Source organism: Anas acuta, chromosome 2 (assembly GCF_963932015.1).
Source record: "Anas acuta chromosome 2, bAnaAcu1.1, whole genome shotgun sequence".
Lineage (NCBI taxonomy): Eukaryota > Metazoa > Chordata > Aves > Anseriformes > Anatidae > Anas > Anas acuta.
The window spans coordinates 103,939,239-103,960,548 of record NC_088980.1 but is presented as its reverse complement, the minus strand read 5'-3'; the positions used below and the strand labels follow the sequence as shown (position 1 = coordinate 103,960,548).

The 21,310-nt window shown below is 39.6% G+C and overlaps 1 protein-coding gene across 4 annotated transcripts in view; it reads right to left on the bottom strand.

Moving 5' to 3' along the window:
* TMEM241 (transmembrane protein 241) overlaps positions 1-18,586 on the bottom strand; it is a 49,841-nt gene extending 31,255 nt beyond the window's left edge. For 3 of the 4 annotated variants that reach the window (XM_068671440.1, XM_068671442.1, XM_068671444.1), the window contains exons 1-10: positions 18,426-18,584; positions 16,927-16,973; positions 14,314-14,391; positions 10,185-10,266; positions 6,925-7,002; positions 5,272-5,297; positions 4,103-4,154; positions 3,183-3,231; positions 1,269-1,314; positions 280-315 (exon numbers count right to left, since the gene is read on the bottom strand). In XM_068671440.1, the coding sequence (XP_068527541.1) occupies positions 280-315; positions 1,269-1,314; positions 3,183-3,231; positions 4,103-4,154; positions 5,272-5,297; positions 6,925-7,002; positions 10,185-10,266; positions 14,314-14,391; positions 16,927-16,973; positions 18,426-18,497 (566 nt within the window). In that variant the 5' untranslated portion in view covers positions 18,498-18,584. Of the gene's footprint in view, positions 1-279; positions 316-1,268; positions 1,315-3,182; positions 3,232-4,102; positions 4,155-5,271; positions 5,298-6,924; positions 7,003-10,184; positions 10,267-14,313; positions 14,392-16,926; positions 16,974-18,425 lie in introns of all 4 variants that reach the window. The other variant, XM_068671441.1, reaches the window with a different exon arrangement.
* Positions 18,587-21,310: the final 2,724 nt, after the last annotated feature.

Sequence of the window (21,310 nt, the reverse complement as noted above, 5' to 3'; positions counted from 1 at the left end):
GTAAATATTATTTCTGGAAAAGATAGATCACTTGTGCACATGGTGATTAAAAATTCGTAATTAACACCTCGTTACCTCCCCAGGTGTATATTGGCACGCCCACCTACAACCAGAGCCAAAAACATGCAGCTGCTAAGCCATATTCTTCCAATGAACATCCTGATAAATAAATACATTTAAGTAGTGGTAGCTCTGAGTTTCCTAAACAAGACATGGTTAAATAGAAGGCATACACAACACAAAAGCAACAATAGTGTATCAAAGGCTTATTCATTTTACCTGAATACATAATTGATGTACTGTTGGTCCAGTTCACTAGCAGAGGAGAAGAGAGGGGGGAAAAAAAAAAGTGTTCTTTTAGTAATGCCATTCACTTGATATAATAGCTCAGTATAGGAAGTAGTATTATAACACTGTAATGTTGCAACATATTTGCATTATACACGTTATAATTATATAGCATATGTATTATATTATAAACAAACTATTAATATCATAACATTAATCAGCATACTAACCTACACAGCTTTTGCACACTATTTCTGTTGTTACTCTGCCAATGGGAGTCTCGTTGAAAGTAAAGATATGGTGAGCTTAACCAAAATTTAGACCCCTTAAACAAAAATGGAAAATGGTTTTGAAATAAATGAGCTTATTCATATCCTATACATATGTTGCACACATACACTTAATATACAGTGGCAACACTTCCTTCCCTATACAGACAATTGCAGATTACAGACACCATGAATGTGTCGTGTGAACAATGCACCTGCTTTGAAAACTACTGGATGGTTGAAGGTCTAGTGTGCAAAGTTGTTGCAAAGTCTCCAGGTTTTTAAGTTATTCAGATATTCACAGCCTGCACCAACTCACCAGCTGTTAAACACTTTTGAGACTGTGTCCCACTGGGAGATACTGACACAGACAAACCTTGCAGCTTTCAAGTCTAACAGAAACTAACATTTCCTCTTCATGCCAGCGCCAGTAATGAGGGGATATTTTTCCAGGATTGAGTCATCATCCTTTGATAACACACTGTTTAAAATTAATTCAGTGTTTGCATTAGCAGTATAAATATCAATAACTGCATGGTATTCTTAAGATGATCAACAACAAGGCTCCTCTTGTAAAAGTCATTAATGATTAACCAAGAGCGATCCAGTTCATCCCGATAAAGCAGAGATCCTACAGTTTACCTGACTGCTACATAGATCAACCCTCTTTGATAGCAATCTCCTTCTTTAAAAAAAAAAAAATTACAATACCTGAAAGAACTAGGTTTCCAGAGCTTGTGAAATACTTTGTAAGCCCCTGCAATTGAAATGATGTGTAATTACCATAAGATGCAATCATTCTGACAAACAACAGCTTATCTGGTCATTGGTACTGACAGCTGTGGAAGCCCTTCAAATTACAGTTAGCAACAGAGCACAAAGGATGAGTAAATCATGAGTAAAATCAACCTATTGCTCCGAATTCATGGTTTTCAAAGTGTTATCACCTCAGATTACCCTCATGCTACACATTTCTGCTAGTCCTTCCAAAGAGATGACTTCTAGCTCATGGAAACTAAAAAATGGGGAGGGAAGCACAAATGTCTATGTAAATGAAATGCTGAAGAATCCATTCTTCCCATTTTTCACTATTTTTCTGGGTACCTTCTATGATGTGTTCATCTATATAGGCTCCTATAGCTGTTGGTTCTGAGCCATTTTTGCCCTTTGCAGTTCTCTCAGCTCCTGGCTGTCCAGGCTCTCTGCAATCTTTACCTACTCACCTCTTGGTTATCTCCCATTTCTGTTTTGGAAAAGGCTTTAAGCACTCAAGAAAGGAATAACACAGCTTCCGGCTCTAGTTGTTTAGGCCTCTTCCATACCTTTTCCTCCCTTTTACCATTTCTCTTCGAACCAAGCTGAAAAGTTAAACATACCCTTCCTCTATGTTCTACCTTAATTATGTGGTAAGTCCATTCACCTGTTCACCCTTTCTTTCAGCATCATTTTGTTAGTTGATAGAAAACGTAATTACATAAAAACTTCAACAGCAACATAAACAGCTTTCCCTCAGAAATAAGCAAAATGAAAAAAAAAAAAAGATGTATTTTGAGCATAAATGTTATGTTGTCACTTCCTACACATTTCAACAACCCAGATTAGGGCTCCTGGAGGTTCTGAGCAGAGTTCCACCTCTGATCTAGCAATGCCTTACAAAGGAAACAATTGAGAAAGCAGGAACATCACTAGTTATAGTAAATAAGTATTTGAAGTGAAAAATCCTTAGACTGTTGTTTTATCTAAGTAAGCAAACAATTACCACATGACATTTCCTACAGAAAAAGTAATACTTCTTATTTGTATACAACTTTTTTAGCATGCAATCTCTAGACCTCCTTAGACACAAATACATATAAACACACGACCTCTGACCTAAAAAATTTACAAAAGGAATACACAAAATAAAGAAGGAATCATCCCTAATTTGCAGACAAGACTTAACATATGAATGAGTCGGTCTTACAGCAGTTCTAAGAACAAAATACAAATCCCTTACAATCCAACTTAACGTTATAAGTATCACTACTCAGGTTTTCTTCAGATTTTTTAGGCCTGTTTTTAGCTTTTCAGGGAAGAATTTTTGTTTATCCAAATTAATGTTTAACCTGAAAAAGACAAAATTTAAGCATACAAATACCGACAGGTCATGCAACTCTTTTTTGTTGTTGTTTCTTTGTTTTTAAAAACGCATATGATTGCATCAAAAACACCAACATTTCAACACCCTTCCTCTGGGAGCATATTCCATGATATTTTAGAATACTTTTTATAGGCTTTTAAATGAAACGAGAGTGTGCAATAAAGATATTATTTGTTTTTCTTCATGTTTCTTCTCCCCCCTGAGAGAAGCGTCTCTTAGAGGCCAACCATTAAAAACTCCCAGAAAGGCTTAGTGTTGATTAAAACTGTATGTGTGTTTTCTCATCCACAATTAACTGACTGCAGTATCTAGCTTATTCCTTTATTTTCAACACAAAGGCTATAAAAGGAATGCACTTTCTTTACTGACCTTCTTTATTCCCTTACATCAAAACCCGTAAATATCAATAACTTCACAATAAAGCTGATTTGCTTCTACAACATGTTTACTCTTCAGAAATCTCCTTCCAAAAGAAAATGACTTACCAACGCAGATCAAGTGAATTAGGGCCCAGAAATAACCGTTTGGATCAAACTGCAATAAAGAACATTTAAGTAAATTAAGGCATGTTCATATAAACATAGGTATTACCATTTCCCTGCAGTTAGCTTCACAAAGCTACGCTACAAGTAAGGAGAAGAAAGTCTAGAGAAGACTAAAGTCCTTTTTGCTCCCCTTAGAAATTTGGCATATACAAGGTATCTATCCTATTACCCAGGTTCTCAGCCTTGGTGAGGACAGCTCTGTTTCTTTCAGACATAGACACCATTTTAAACAGCTTGAGACTATGAACTCCAGCCTGTTTACTCTTGTATCACAGCCATTTTTCACTCAGCAGAAAAGTTCACTTCTGGCTGCCCCTGGACATTTGGATTGGCAATCAGAGAGGGCTGTAGGGATCAGAGGAATACCACTAAGGTCTTGGAAGCGGTGTTCTCTTGCTTCTTTTCTCCTCTCAGCCTCTCCAGCACCTAAGCAGTCTCTTTCTCCAAGGCTCTCAGGAACTGCAGAGTATCCTGAAAGAACATTCTATGAAGAGAGCCTACTGTGCTCAATCAATGGGGAAGAAATAAACATTTTTGAGGGGAATTCACCCGGCCTATTTTTGATGTCTGCTTTCAGGGAAGATGGATTATACACCAGCAATTTCTACTCTGTACCGTAAAGTTACACCAAGGTCTTTTCTGCTACTGGCTTCACTGAAGAGCTCTGTGTGTGCACTGGTCAGAGGTTTTTACCAGGATGCAAACACATTAAAACCAGCAAGATTACAACAAGGCAACAGGCCACACTTAACGACTCCTTTGCAGGAATCCTGCCCTAGCTTACAAGTAAAAGCTGCATCCCTTCTATGAGAACAAACATCAAGGTCAAGCTAGAGCTGTTTTACAAAAACAGAGCTTACCTGTGTGTCAAACAAAGGAAGGCACACTGCTGCTACCAGAAGGAACAGCACACTGTGGGAAAGAGAAAAAAAACAAGACTGAAAGCTTGTACTCCCAGTGAAATATGGACACTTCCACTTGATTTTACAGCGATGCTTTGTTTACTTCATTTTTATTCCATGTATTTAAAAAGCAATTTCTGCCACCAAAATTAATTTTTACATCAGACACGCTTCATAAATAATAATACAGAACAATGTTGTATAAGAAAAGCAGCACAAAACACCCCTAGTCCGTGGAGCTGGACTAAACAAAACCTTAAACTGTGGCTGAGTCAGGATTTCTACAGGTTACACAGAAAATGCAGGTGGAAAATTTCTATGGACAATCACTATTAATAATAGTGGATATTTGCTTTTGCAGCTCATTTTCCTGCTTTGCAGGGACACAGAAGACAGAATAAATAAGATTAAAAAAACAAAACAAAACAAAACAAAACCTGGTGTCCTTGAAGATAATCCAGTAGTGAAAATAAGGCAGTAAATGAGTCAGTCAGCTAATGGGAACATCAGGGAGGGAGTAGGAAGACAGGGCCTCCAAACACACTAACATATGAACCAAAACCATCTACTCTAAGTACAGCTTAAAGACTACAAAGCACGGAGGACACTTTTTTCAAGAGGATAGGCAGGAAGAATGAAACTTTTAATACAGGTATAGCCAGTTTCTGTTTGTCACTTTATCCCCTTTTTGAAGCCCAACCAAGATTAAGAAGGTTGTGTATCAGTGCTAACAGAATGATGCTGGATGTCACCCACCTCTTCTTTCTTAGGAAAGGCATTTTTAGCTATTTTCTATCACATCATCTTTTTCTTACTGTTTTATCCACTGGATTATCAAACTTGATTTCCACCTCATTTTCAAAAACATTCTTAAAGTCACTGCTATGTTACTCAGGAAGATTACCCTTCTAGCTGTTTTTATTTGTAATAATGAGAAAAAAATATCTATTTAAGCAATTGTTAAAAAATGGTTTCAAAAACGTTTAATTACTTCTGTTGCAATTCAGACTCACTGCCTACAGGAATGTGTCTTAATATTCTTCATTGTTTTGATGTGCTACTGTCTGAAACAAATACAGAAGCTGGAGCCAAAACAAGTCTGAATCTGAATAGTTTTTAAAACTTACCTACACACTTTCAGATGAGAGGTCTGCTGTAGAAAAGAACAAATGATTAAAAAATTAATCCATGTGATCACAGATGATATTCCTGCAACAAACACATTAAAAAGCCACTGAACACTCAACAACCTGTTATGTTTGAGTACTGCTTAGCAAATTTATTTTGAAAAATAAAAAAAAAAAATAGAACAAGAATTACAGATTAGCCTACTCCCTTTTTCTTTTTTAATTATTATTTTTAGGTTATTTACCAGTAAGTATACCTAAAGTCAGTCGCTAACTTAATACCTGATCCTCACTCACATCTTCAAGTATGCCAAAACTGCATTTTGTATGTACTCAAATATTAAGTATCATTAATTAATTAGGTATCATCCAAAACAAACCAGTCTTGGTCCAAATTCATGACTTTCCCAATCCCCTGGGCCAAAATTGTTCCCCAGAAGACTCCTAGCAAGACCCGTGTTTGCATTATCCATCCCCATCATGCTTCTGTTTTCAAAGACATTAAATAGAAGCATGTGAGCTAGAAGAAAAAGATAAAAACACTTTGGCAGGGACACTAGACAGGGAAATATGCCACAGGGACATGCCATGATATACCTTATTATACCTTTCAGACCTCTTCAGCTTGTTACAAATAGCAAACATCAGCCATTTATTTGTCTTCTATACGCACAGCAGAGGTAATGAAGGGAAGACACTTTCCACTGCAAGCCATAGGCCATTGCAGAAATGATTTTGTGATTTCCCCATGCTACCTCACACAGTAGCTCTCTGCTTTTACAATTAAAAAAGCATTTCATTGCCTAAAAAGAAAAATCTCCTGTAGTGTAGCTGAAGAGACAAAAAAAAATCTCTTATTAAAGTAAGCAGGAATTGTCCAGTTGTTCCAATACTTTAACAGGTATTGGAACAAATCCTTAAGCACTCAGAAAGAAATCCCAAAACACACTGTTTGTCCAAAATTTCATGTGGAGATGTGATCTATCGAAGGGTTACAGTAAACAGAATTACATTAGGTAAGTGAGCAGTCACTAGTGGGGTTCCCTGTGGCTCCATTTTAGGTCCAGTTCTCTTCAATGTTTTCATAAATGACTTGGATTACTAGGACAAGAAGGTATTTTGAGTAAGTCTGCAGGTCATACTAAACTGGGAGGAGGTGTTGACTCCATCAAGGGTGGAGAGGCCTCGCAGAAAGATCTTGACAAATTAGAGAGCTGGGTAATCACCAACCACATGAAGTTCAACAAGAGCAAGTGCTGGGTTCTGCACCTGGGAAGGGGCAACCCTGGATATCTGCACAGACTGGGGGACGAGAGGCTGGAGAACAGCCCTTAGCTCAAACGATGAAATTCTTACATACAGCATGAGAGAGATGGTCTCATATGGCACGAGACCAAGCCAGTCTTTGAAACAGAGATCAAACCATCAATATGCACTTGCAGTCTTTCATCAACTAAAGAGGAAATTAAAACATCGATATAGATACTCGTCAACAGCAAGTCTCTCTCTGGGACTCATTAGGGACTTGCTATCACAGCGAGAGCAGAAAAGCACTCAGCAGTAATGCCTACGTAAAAAGAAACGAGGTGCTTTGTTATAGGGCAGTTATATCACCGGAGGTGCCTTGAATACCCCAATTAATAGACCAATTACCTCTTTCTGCACAAACTTCTGGAAGCCACAGGTTATGACTTCTGCCGCGTTCTGTATGGCGAGGAACACTGGAATTGGCTGCCGTTGCGAGAGAGAAAAAGAAAAAAGGCCTGAATCAACTCAGAACAGTCACCAGCATAGGAATGGGTGCTCCTCTTAGGGCTACCTGCCCCAGGGTTTTGTGTTGCTTGTTTTTAAATTGTAAACCCACGTCATATCTCCTAAAAGGGACTTAGTCCCATTCCAAGAGCACAATCACTTCTCCCTCTTTTGAGTGCTCGGTCTGTTTGCTCATACAGAGCTACCACTGCAAGCTTTGCCACACGTTTTGCCTCTCAATTCATGTGCCCACAGCCTCCACAGCAAACCATTCTCATTAGTTTTCCCGTCTCTGTCTGCGGGTACTAAGAATACAGTGTTACTCCTAGCAACAAAACCACCAGGAAGATTATTTTCGGCAATTGCTTTCTGTTCCTGCTAGGAAGAGCTGCCAGAAATTAGGGTGGAAATATAATAGTTCACACACGAGTGATGCTGAAATTATATCCAAGGAGGCATCTGGCCACCATCCCAATATGAAATCATTAAGCAACAAACCCCAGCGATAACAATAATGAGTAAGACACCCATCGCCCCAGGCAAAACCAACTTGAATTAGTGGTTCCTAACACTTCCTCCAAATCAGATCCATGGTCTCTCAGCCAGGCGAAACAGAAGCAACTCTCTGCTCCAATTAAGATAACCTGAAGACTAAAGCAGTTGTAGGAAGCAGTATTTCCCTTCTTATGGGTAGTATTTAAATCACGAGTAGAGAATGAGTTAATTTCTCAGTGATGCCCTTGCCTTGTAAGTATCATACAGCAAGCACCTCCTTGTCTTGACTTTGTGATCAGAAATCTGTATTTGCTGTATTTTTCTTTTCTTTCCCATAAAGCCGGATAAGGATCACTAAATAAACATTGAAAGCCCTAACGACAACTGGGGTGGATCCATAAACACAGCAGTTTCACCAAGGTAACTCTTAACACCTCTAAATTAGCAAGGAATGAAAAATCACACAAACAGAACTAGCATGAATTTGTCAGCTCCTGCTTCACCCTTCCCGAAAACCAGTTCTCACCCCTGGTGCTGGACAGCTAAGCACAATGAAACACAATTATCTAACATATGCATCCTGAGCCTGACACGATAGGAAATACAAGTAACTATAAAGAAATAACCATACACAAGGCCAGTTGACAGCAAAATTTACATTATTCCTTTTGTGAAGCCAATTTGTTGGGTTTTTCTTTCCTCCCTCTCCCCTTTTGGCTCCACTTTTGGCTCTTCCGTATGCGTTTCGGAGCCAACAACGGCTCCAGTTTGCCTAGCCCTGTTAACCTTCTCCATATGTCTGCCGTCTTTGAAGTCTTTAATTTGTGAGTGGACTTAACGCTAACAAAGAGAAAGGTTTACTCGTTGGACAGGCAGGGTGAACAGACTCCATCCAACCTTCCCCTCGCAGTTCTGCATACTTCTGCTACTGCATCACAGTCCAGAGCTAAGCAGCCCTCCTCCAGCCCTGAACTCTTGGGCAGGAGAACTGCCAGCGACCCTCAGGAGAGGCACAAATAGAGACTATATTACAGCCCTGGCAGTACACAGTAGTGTTTGAAAGTGGGCATCCCTGGATTTGGTCCAAAAAGTTCATGTAATTTCCACTTTGGAAACAAACCCGCTTCATTCAAGTACACCTGTGAGGTGAGCCATTCTGGTACAAGGACCGGGAGAGTGCATTTTTCTTCTCATCATGTCATAAAACTGTTGTAGGCAAAGTCACTGTAAATAAAGCTGGCACGTATTGAATTTAGGACCAGTACAAGGAACTATACACTAATTATGGCCTAAAACTACCCATCTTTCTTCCTAAAATGGCCACAGAATTAGGCCTCAAAACCCTCATCCATGAACAAAAAGCCATGCAGAAATGGGAGATGCTCCTGATGAACGGTTTGGGATAAAAATCAAAAAAAAACATTCACAGGCCCTCTGCCACTCCAGTGCATCTCACTGTTGAATGACCATGGAGCAGGGAAGGCATGGAAATGATATAATTTACGGGACTGTGAAAGAAGAAATAGCCAGAGAGGATATGATTCGGGCCTCCTCCACCTCCCAGGTGAGCAGGCAGAAAAGGTGCCACTGCCGAGGCTTTATCGCTGTTTCCAGGCAGCTCTCTTCTTACAGATCTTAGCTGGAACTCGCTTTGCCAAGGAAGCAGGAGGAAGTAAATGCTGTCACGATGAGAGAGAGCTAATCTGGAGGCACGTGGCTTCTGAGCGCACAGCCAGGCTTTAACAAAGATCACCGGGGTCTAAGATGAGACCCACTGCATTGGTAAGAGGACAAAGACCATCTGTCACTTTCTGCCCTGCCTCTCCACTGGGATATTTGTAGGATGTTTACCACAAGCAGAATCTTGTCCAAAAAGAATTCCCTTTTGATCCTTTTGGGGGTTTAGGAGTTGGTAGGAGTGAGCTGGCTCTGGAATCAAACCAAGGTGTAATGACAGAAGAGGACTAGAGGAGAATCTGGTCTTGCAGACTTATTTCTTGCAGAAACAGCAGTAAAACATTGCTTTAAAAAAAAAAATAACATCACATTTACTTTTTTGAGAAACGCTGGCTCACTTAAGTAAAAGGCAGTCAACTTCACTGAAAGCAGGTTTGATATCCCCTGAATAAACATTTGCTAGGTTATTGTGATTGAAACGGATCATCAGTCCAATGTCTCTAACCACTCCCATAATCTCTTCCGGACATTCAATTTATTTTCTCAAATCTTGTAAAGCCTCAAAGCCTCTCACTGAAATAGTTTTCATCCTCCTCCTGGAAGCATTTCCCACAGACATGTGTCCCATTTACCCTTTTGCAAAGATACAGCTAATAATTTCTGTAACTTCTTCCCTCTTTGCACAGTTCAGACTACCAAGGATCTGTCAGCAAAACCTGGAATATTTTGGAGAGATGCTGAGTTCTTCAGACTGTCAGAGAGACCACGGAAAGGTGAAGGTATTTTATGGTTTTTATTACTGCTTTACACTTTGTAGGACTGGATTGGACCATTCTAGGACCATTAACAGATTCCGTATTATTTGAACTCCTCCTCCCTTCTTTCCCCCCAACCCAAGAACATCATTAAACACCTTGTATGAAGGGAACATTGTTTGCTCAAAAAAGTCGAGGCAGTAATGAACTGACTTCTACTCATGCATTTCTTACCAATCTAGATAGTGCCCTAGAGCCAGCGTAAATAATGCCCACAAAAAGTACTGAAGCAGGCAGCCATGACAGGATTTCAGACCTGTGAAAACAATTAGAATTGCATTACTTCACCACATTCTGTTTACATGCAGCCAGCAACACCTACTTGCAAGGAATATTAGATATATATATTCAAAAGTGTGCATATTAAATTTATTGTCTGACTGTTCAATATTCCTCCCACTTACTAAAGAAGGCCCTGAGACAGAAATGAACCACTTCATCTAACCCCAGATAGCCAGGATTTCTGCTAGTTCTTTTCTTGTACTTTTTCCTTGGCTGCTCTCCTACCAAAAAAAATTATTTCATAGCAATTGCTCCTATTGGTTTTAAGGGAGAGCAATTCCATTTCAGTAAGTTCCTTGACACACTGTAAAAGGAAGAAAAAAGCCTTACAAATGAAGGCATAAAATGGCGCACTTGCACAGACAGCACACATTTGCACTATGTACAAATACACTTGCCCACCCACACATTCGTTTCTCAGCCAGATTTACAACGAGATCCTTCCTCAAGATCAGATTGTCTCTGTGGGAGCCTGTCTCTTGAGATTTCCTAATGATACTCCTTTGACTAAGCCAATCTCCTAGAGGCAGTTTGACAATTAATGGAGGAATGAAATCATCGCAGATTGATCCGGTGGTGTTTTGTGGGTTTTTGTTAAGTCTTCGTTATGGCAGTCGGGTCAGGTCTCAGTTTTGAGAAGGGGCTTCAGCATTTGCAGCCTTCCTTTTTTGATCTTGGTACTTCAGGAAAAAAATGAATCAGGTAGGGGGTAAACTTCGGAGAGAATAATATAAGATTTTGAGCAAGGGAGGAAAAAAGTGATAGCAATTTAAAGGACTAAATCAGCGGTTTCCCAGGACTGAAGACAATGTTACCTTCATTCACTCTTCCTAAACCTTGAATTAAAGGCAGAGTTTTAACACATAATTCTGTTTCTTTAAAATTAAGGCAAATTATTTGCAATTCATCAGCTTGGATTATGCTTCCAACTAGCATATAAGAGTCAAAATAGAGTTACCACTGTAGCAACACACTTCATTAAATACCAAAAAACAGACAAATAAAGGTCAAAAAAAAAAAAAACCAGTCTAAATGAAGATCCATCATGCCCAAGGATTTCTATAAGCTTTAAGACAAGGAAAAAAAAAATAAGTGTTTCCTTTCTTTATATCATTTTCCAATATATTTGATTAAAAAAAAAAAAAAATGACAAGAGTGTAACAAAACATGGTCTTTATGTCCTTGTACTGGCATAAACATTTGCTGTTTTTTTTTTTCCTCCGGTTGTCATCATCATTTTTATTGAGAATCTGTGCCTTCTAAGCACAATTCAACTGGAATTTCACTAAGACCAGGATTTAAAACTGTCATACCTCGCTGCCAACGATTTCACATCACCAAAAAAATTGAATGGGCATGAATTCAAGAAAGAAGGAAGGGAAGAAGAGAAATGAAGGGCTGGGAAGAAGGAACACAAGCTGAAAACTGAATTTCCATTTAGAGCATCAAAATCCTGCTCTTTCATGTTCCCCACCACTAAATTCTAGGTATGCGAAATATGTCTCCATTTCCAGTGCAGCACTGTGAAGTGCAATGGAAAAGGCCTTCAGATCCTTTTCCCAGGATGTGAAAAGAGAATTTTATGCTGCCAAGTGGGAATTTCAGGACTGAAAAAGAATGCGTGCATGTTTGATGTAATATGTCAGCACCAAGGATCTGTCCTGTATGCAAACCAGTTAGCAGTTTCCTTTGCTGGCAATACAGCCATGTACGTGCAGAGCAGGCGAGCTCAGTGACGTGAAAGAACTGACGGGTTTGTGGTTGTGGGGCTAGATCCAAAGCCCACTGAAGTCAACAAGCAGTTTCCCTGAAACCATTCTTTGAAGCTTTTGGTTTAAGCAAGGCTCTGAGTTCTTTTGGATACAAGTTTTGCAGACAATCACTATTCACCCTGTAGAAGCAACAACGACAGCAAGCATCTCTTGCAGTACTGAAGAGAAGCATATGAAAAAATAAAACCAAGGAGAAATTACTCTAAATAATATGTTTAATGGAACTGAGGACCTGTTTTTATTTGCTTTATTGCGAAGCTAGTATTCCTGACTTTGTCATAACCTTCAGACAAAGGGCAGTGATCTCTATGTAATAAAATAATTCTTCTGAAATACTTTGAGATAACCTGAACTGGCTCAGAAAGCACGAGATCAGCCTTCAGAACAAAAATATTCAAGACTTTGTAGAAACACACAGATGGGTAGCAGTTTGTTATTTCCAGTATGAGAAGACTGATGACTGGGTATATTGGTTTTAAATATCCTACATGTACATACACAAAATAGATCCAGAGACCAACATTCTTCAAGAGAGGGGATAAAAAAAAATGTCCTTTCCAGACCACTGGGAGAATATCTTTGCAGGGGAAAGGATCTTGAGAAGAAACAGCAGGCAGAAGCTCTGAAACACTACGGGTTGTTCTTTTTTTGTTTTGTTTTGTTTTTTAAATAGAGGAGATCTATGCTACAAGTTCAGTTCAGCAAAGCATGCACTTAATTCTTCTGAAGAAAGATTTAAATTCACACCTAAGAACTCAGCTGAATTACAGCTAAAACACACCATTTAATTCTGGTCATTTCATTTGGTTCACAGCTGATACAAAATGCACGTTCTGGAAAACTACAAAAAAGCTTTCCCAAGGTTTGTTTAAATCGGTTTCCCTAGTGTATGCTGACATCTAGTGGTGTCTCGACTTCTTAACTTTCTTGATTTAAAGCAGAAGTAATTTCTCATCTAGCGATGAAAGGATGAATGAAAAAGGACATTACTGATGGCTGTATTCCTTTGTCCTTCATGCTGTACTGTGGAGACAAAACATGCACAAACAATAGATACATCTGATAACAATATGTATCAGTAACTGTTACTAAAGTGAAGATTGGAACCTAATCCTGCTTCAACCAGCGTCAATGACAGCTTTCAGCACCAATATCATTTTATCTAAACATAAAGATAAAAGATCGGAAGTTAAATTTTGTTTCCATTTACAACTTTGCTTAGGTTTCAGGGGTGATGTAGTCACTTGCACACAGGAGGAAAAAAAAAAAGAGCTTAGCCTGGTTCTTCTCACACATACACACAGATTTCATTCTAAATGAGTAGCTTCAGTTTTGCAAATCAACTGCTTGTATCCCAGACACAAAATTTATCAGCTCTCATTTGCTAATACAGAATCACTGATTAAAAAAAAAAAAAAGAAGTGAACTCTGGCAGTCATCTAGCCTGATACTCTAGCTTCAGATTTAAGCCACGTTGTTCAGGTCATTCACTATTTTTTTTTTTTTTTTTAATATCTCCAGTGATGAGGATTCAACAATTTCTGTAGGTAAGCCACCTTATAAATCATGACATTTTGTGAAATATAAAGGATGTGTCACATTCCATAGTATGGAAAGGATCTTGACAAAGTACAGTATTTTGGGTGACTCTTCTAATTTGAGCCACACTCAGTTCAAGAAGATGATCTCGATCCAACAAAGCACGTTTGAATTTGGAGTTTAATTATTATACCAACCCTGTGCACTGCAATGGCTACTCTTGCCATGCATTTATGAATACAGGAGGTACACGTAAGGGTGTGTCCCATGAATGAGAATCATACACCTCTTACAGAGGATAAGGCAGATTAGATTTTCTGACTCCACTGCACTAAGATTTTAGGAAAGGGGGCTTTTAACTAATATTACTGAGGTTTCTCTTATGTACTTTTAAGATAATTCAGGGAGGAGATGCAGACAAATGCTTGGATAAATTAGCTTGTAGTCTTCTCTAATGGCTTCCTTTTTTCATTATCTTACCAAATGTTAAACTGAATCCACTTTATATTAGTAACCTGTTGAACTGCATGTCCTTGAACATTCATTAGACTGAAACACAAGACCTCACCTATCCTTGTGAGGCAGAACGCACAGACACATGCGCACTCTTATGTTTTTAACAAGTTAGCAACTTCCACAACCAACTTAACCACGCTGTAACTCAACTACAGAAAATAAGCATTTATCAGATAGTGAAAACCCCACAGTACCTTGAACACAAGCTTATTTCCACCCAGCCCAACTTCCAGGAGATATGAAGCAGAAGTCCACCGACTAACGTCTGCCACCTGAAATAGAAACAAACATTATCTCTAAGTTGTTTGTCTTTTTTAACTCTGTGGAGCATGATTTCTTGATCCCTAAAACTTCTCAGAGCACACCCAGGACTATAGTTATTACCATTTCTCCAGGTTATCTGGGATGGCACTATTCCTCTTTGAATCTTTCATTTTCTGGACCTTTATTTCCTCCAGTTTTTCCTATTACTTTGGTCCTTCCAACCTCATGTTTCAAATGTTTTATAAAGAACCATCTACCAAGATTACCTTAGTCATGTTACCCATTTTACCGTTTCTCCCAAAACAAGATTAACGATAATAATAGTGCCGTTATAACCATGATAATCTAAAGATGCAAGCGAGGCAAGGTTTGTGACAGGAGATAGATAGCTGTTCATACATAAACTGTCATTGTTAGAGCAAATCAGCATGATTTCAGAATTCAGACTGACTTCAGCTGGATGAACCAATAAGCCCCAAGGACGAAGCGTGTAGTCCTGGTAATTTCAAGCATGAGCTTTATGACTTTTCATTGTTATTCATGCTGGGCCTAGATTACACAGTCCCTAGAACACAGATGGCATGTTTGCCCTGTATTTTGTGTAGCAAGCACCAACTTAAGTGTCATCAACAATCAAATCATTATGCTGCAGGAGCTTCTGCTTCAGAGCATCTAGAGAAAACATCTTCACAGACAGATAACTGCATATAAACCACAACACTGTTACACACCTTTTCAAAGAGAAAATCACAATTACACGTGTTCTGAATCAACTTACCTATCTAATAATTTATCCTATCACAAAGATATTCCTTACTGTACTACAAAAATAGCATGTGAGGCCTTAGCAATGGCTGCAGGTTAAAATTAGTACTGGTGCACAGTGAATTTTTTTTAAAGCTGTAAAACAACTGATCAGCTTCCTTCTCCAGGCTAGTGGTTTACAGAGAGGTGTTTCTTGGGTGAAAATATTCGAGCATTTAACACGACAGATACTGCACAACAGCATTAAGTCACATTAACAGGTATAGAAATGGGTTTATTGATTATTCCCATTCACTCCAATAAGCAATTATTTTAAAAAATCTCTCATGCACACATAAATTGACAATTGTTTGCTATTTGCAGCATTACCTACAATTAACCCTTGTTAGAGCAGACATTGTCCATAAATATATGATGAAGGTTCAACACTGCTATCACAGCTCACTTGACCTTTTTCAGATGCGAGACTTTTCAGAGCTTAAAAGCCAGATTCCCCTCTTGTTTGCTGCAGGCTTGATCATGCTCTATATTCCAAACCACCGATGAATTCCCATCAACTTTACACGAAGAATTTTATATCATCTCATATTTTGATGGACAGAATTTGAAGCTTGTAATAATTTCCTATCCTCAGCACTACTGTCATATTCTCTTACATTGTAGAGGGAACAAAAGCCACATCAACAAACAGTAATGACATGAAGCGGGCCTAACACTCTTGCCCCTCTGTTCACCTACCTTAGCACTAAATGAAAGCACACCCAAGTCACTTAATTTTCAAGGAATGGTCACTTTTAAAAAGCAGAACTACTAAGATGCATCTCAGATGCATTTCCAATAACAGGAAAAAGGAAGTAACTGTGGTAACACAGATACCATAAAGCAATTCCTTGTCATTGAGCATATGGTTTCTTACTGTTGACTTACCACACTCATGTTTGACATACATTACACAAGATCCTTTCCCCATATGCTAAAAGCCTTGTCCAGGAGCCTGTGTGTTTACTGAAGGAAGCATTCATTGTGTATGGAGCTGAGTATACTCAGAGAAAATGGAGATTGCCAGGTGAATTATTCCTAGAGTCAATTACAGCCCTGGAGCTGCAAGTCAGGCAAAAATGTAAACCACGCTAAGCAACAGTAAAGGAATTAAAGATATCCAACATCTGTAGATTTTACCAGCGTCTCAAAAGAATGAAAGGGAGAAGTCTTGAATGTAAGAGGAGAGAATTTCACTAACTGTCTCACAAATTATTAACAGTACTGATTGTCTATGAATACTTGGGAAAGCATTAAATTTTTCATTACAGTCATTAAGGTATCATAAGGACTACACAGCTAATACACAGCTACAACAAATGCCAAGCATGAAAATAAGCAGCACTGTATTTGTGTATGCCTAAAGATGGGTTTAAGGTCAGTTTTCACTAGCACAATAAAAAAAGAATACACCAAATCTGCCTGTTATCCATGAGAGCCATATACCATGAAGACGGGCTATACTATGATTATTACTTTTCTATGCTAAAGCATAAAACTTCCATGAAAAACAAGAAATTATGGGGTCTATATATCCTAATTACATTACCATCATTATGTTTAAAAGTTAACCAAGACAAATTAATGTCTGTTTTACCAAGATTTCATGAAGTTCGTTCTCTGGACAGCAACAGCCAGTAACAGCATGAAGTACCCAAGTTGGCTTCAGCATGGAACAGCAGGACATTTACCAATTAAAGTCATTTTTCAAAGGATTGTATTCTTAAAACGGTACTTACCCTTGAAAAAGGGTAGGGTAGGTAAATTTCAGGACAGACAGGACATACTGGAAAACAAACACCAAATTAATGGACGTCAAACATCCACGGAGCTATAACATTAACAAGCGATTACAAGAGCAACAAAATACAAGAAGCCCCTACTGAAATTGAGAAACAAAAAAAGAGACAGTCTGAACATTCTCTGTAACTTCTTTTCCTGTGTCAGAACTGCTGGATGCTGCCCCCGTCACCGTGGAAGGCAGTAGACACTGAAGTTCGTGAGGCACAGAGCAGACACACTGAACACTGGAGAGAAGGATGCCTACCGAGTTGCTCTTTTACTTGCTGAGCACACGGCACACTTTGCACTGAACGGGAAAAGGACGTACAGGAACAAAAAGATACGAGGACTTGTCCGTTAAAATCATATCATACCACAGAGGCAAGCTTTGGCAGGATTAAGACCGCTAACTTTGAGATAATTTTCTCCTGATGATTAATCCATCTCTACCTAACGCTGCTCACCCAGTTTTGTGTAAAACATGAAGTTGTCCATAAAGCCCATTGGTGATGTAATATACTGCACAGATGTGGAAGTAGGCTTTGTGTCTTTGCTTTAGCATGCTTTGTTAGGGTCCCTGCGTATGGATGTTTGCGTTTTTTCCCCACATACATATGCATCTATGAGACAGAAATGCATTGGCCTTTCCATACGTAAACCAGGATCTAACAACTACCTGTGATAAAGAACAAGGACGCTATCTGTGCACAGGAGAAGAACGACTGGAGCTTCCTTAGTAGAAAGGAAAGGGACCTGCCATTCCCTCCAGGAGCCAGCAGCAGCTGTCAATGAACACGAGATGCCAAAAGCTTTCAGCAGAGACAAAACCACACTGAGCACTTGGCAAAGTCACTTTTAGAGGTGGTGGCAGCGTGTTACTGAGAAACTGGCATCAATACACACAGAGATAAGGCACGTTGGCTCACAAGGGGTTGTGTTAGGCACAGATTTGTCAGAAGTAGCAATTGGTTTTTAAATCGGGAGGGCGTAACTGTGCAAGTCCATACCCCCACTTCCATTTATATGTCATCTGGGGAAAATGGAAGGTGTATATTCTGATTATCTTCAGCCTCATTATGTTAAAACCTACTCAAAAGTTTGAAAACAGAGGCCCTACATCAAAGCTCTTCCAGCTTCCTCTGAGTTAAGCCAAGCATCCTTTCCAACACAGGAGGCAGCCTGGCAGCTGCTGCAGCCCCTTTCTGCTTCCCCAGCCAACACCCCTCCTTCAGCAGATTCGGTAGGAGCAACATCTCCTCCTAGGAGCTCTGCTTCACCTCTGGACCCCGATCTACCTCTACTTAGCGGGGTTCCCGGCTACCACCCCCTCGCCCCCCATTTCGTGAGGCGAAGGGGCCGGGAGCCGGGCCGCCAGCCGCCACGTGTCCCGGGGCCCCGGCTTCAGCCTCCGCCGCCTCCCCGGTCTACTCCGGGCTCCCCTTGCGGAGCAGCTCACCTTGTTGGTGAAGCAGGACGCCAGGTAGAAGAGGCAAAAAGCCAGCCCGCCCGCCGGCCGCTTCAGGTACATCGGGCACCGGCCCAGCCGCCCGCGGCGGCCATGGCGGGGCAGCGGCCGCTCCCCGCCGCGCCTCCTCCTGAAGGGGGCGAGGCCGCCATGAGCGGGGCGGCGCTAACATCAATTGCAAGCTTATTATGACAAATTTTTCGTTTTGGTAATTGCCATTCCTTGCACTTAAGGAATGCGCTCCTTCTGTGACACCTCTGGGCTCGCAGAGATGCAGCCCAGAGACAAAATTTGCCTCCACTCCCCGCTTCTGACAAGCTCTGCTCCCCACTTCTTCCAGCTTCAAACATCACACTTACAAATCTACTATTAAACGTATCAGCCCACCTTTTTGCCCGTGTTTGGCTAAATTGAAGCTGAATGGAGGTGTAGTCTGTGGGATTTTCTCTTTCAGTGTTATGTGTGGAATGAAAAGCAACGCTTTTGAGGAAAACAACAACAACAACATGTTACGGATAGAATTACATTCTGTGTTCTTGACCTGCTTGGTTTTTAGTCATCACTGTGATGACAAACTGAGAGCATCATCAAGAGAAATTAACATCTGTACTTAGGGAATATGTGATAAGATTTTTTTTTTGCTTTAAAAAATAAACTGTTTTTGCTAGTGTGCATTTAACTCAAGGATTTGACAAACATGAAATATTCAAAAAACTCCTACTTTGCAACACAAATTTCCTTTCCTGTTTTCTAAATATCCAAGTGGCTTTCCAGTAAAAATAGGAAAAAAAAAAAAAAAAAAGACTTCTCATTTATGCGGTGAAAAATTAATCATTTGGGGTACTTTTCAGTAAAGAAAAGCTAACAGATCTTTTGGGACTTCTTTTATTGTAAACCAGAAAAAAAGCAGAATATCTTTCTTATATCTGCAGTTACAGGACACATTCCAGAAAACAGTTAAGAAAACAGCCATTTTGTTGGAAAAAAAAAAAAAAATAATCTTAACAAGCATACATTTCTTCCTTTGTATTTAATTTTAGCTGTAATATTTGAACACTATATTTGTTCAATGACAAGCTCTATGGTAAAATATATTATGTGAATGCTCAACGTGAGATATCTGTGTGTTCTCTGCCTTCGGCAGCTCGAGATATTTAACGGTAAGTCATTTCATAAACTGTAGCCTGTATTGCTTAACTTACACTGTTGGGAGATACTCATTTAGTGAACCTACCTAGAGGGAAAAAAAAAAAAAAAAAAGTAGCAAATAATTGCAAACAGCTAGATTTTACAGCAGTACTTATGCACAGCGGTGATGTGTAAACTATAAATAACCCAGGGAGGCAGAGAAGCAGTGGATGACATGTCCTACCTAGTCCTGGGCATTCTTGTATCACATCACAGGTCAGCCGTGCTCTTGCCTGATCAGCAATGCCCTACCTGTGCTGTTCTCATCTTGACTTTGCTCACGTAATGCAAAGTACAGGGTCTCTCTGTACATGTGCACCCTGTTTTTGAAGAAAGCAGCACAAATAAGGGAGTGGTGAGCATGGCCTAAATTGGAGAGAGAGAAGGGAAACTAACAGGTAGAGCAAGGGCAAATCCATCCCATGGTATGAGCTCGTCTAACCTGCTAAGTTGAGCCTCAAAAGGCAAAGTCAAAGCTCAAGGGCCTCACAGCCCCCACTGATCCAAGACAAATGCAAACACTTTGCTCCATGAAACGCAATCCTGTGTGGTTTGTAAGGAGCTGGCCCAAAAAAGACATCTGATTTCTTGTGCTGAAAGGTTTGGTCCATCCTGGACAGCAGTGATCTCTCACATGCCACAGTAACAGATGCAATGGACATGATTGTGTAGATGATAAAGCATTTCCATTTCATAGATCTTGTGTTCAAGAGCTCTGAAAATCAGTCAGCAGACAAAAGTATACTTTGCATTGTGCCATAAATTCAGCCTGTAAGGCTTTAAGAAAGAATAAGAAAAGCTTACTTGGATCTACAAAGACTGATGTAAGCGTGTGAGAAGAATAACTTTTACTTTTTAATTTAGTGGAGTGTAGTTTTCATACAAAATATTACATTGATATCTCTCTTCATGTTTCTTGAGGTGTTTTTTATTAAAACTGGGAGATTTGAGCAAAGATGTATTTTCCTAGAGAAAATGCAGAGGCAGATTTGAACTACTGTAAATCATTTAAGGCGTGGGATAAAGAATGAAGATAAAAAATGCTGCCAATGTTGTTTATCATAACTAACTTGAGTTACATATTCAGTAATTGCTAAACAGCTTTAGAAATATTTTGAGTAACACGAAGGGGAGTTTCTGCTCTATCTAGATTTTAGCTTTTTTTTTTTTTTTTTTTTTTTTTTCCAGGAGATGTGAGTGAGTGGCAAATGATTTTGTTTACATGTGATTTTACATAGCATTTCTTCTTTGTGCAATTTAGTTCAAAGCTTGATCCATTCATTTAAGGGGTCATGGGATCAAGGCCTCAACCATGTAATATCCATTTGAGGAGGGCTTTGATTCCTTTATTAGACTGCAGAACTGAAGAATGTGAAAAAGACTCATTTCTGAAAAATAAAAGCGGAATAAAAGACATAAGAATATTAAGTCATTAGTAATGTTTTTTTGTTTGTTTGTTTTTTGAGGACTTCCAGCCTCAGTGGTTGTCACAGGTTGCCTTGGTGATTGTGACACCCGACATCGTCCTGGTGGCTAATGACGGATCAGATGAACTCTGGCCGGCAACGCCGATCCTCCACTCCTGAGTCAAGGCAAGTGGCGGCTGCTGGGGCTGGCCTGGCAGCCACATCACGGGGAGCTTCTCCACACAGGGGGCTGTGAGACCCCTTCTTATCTCTCCCACCTCA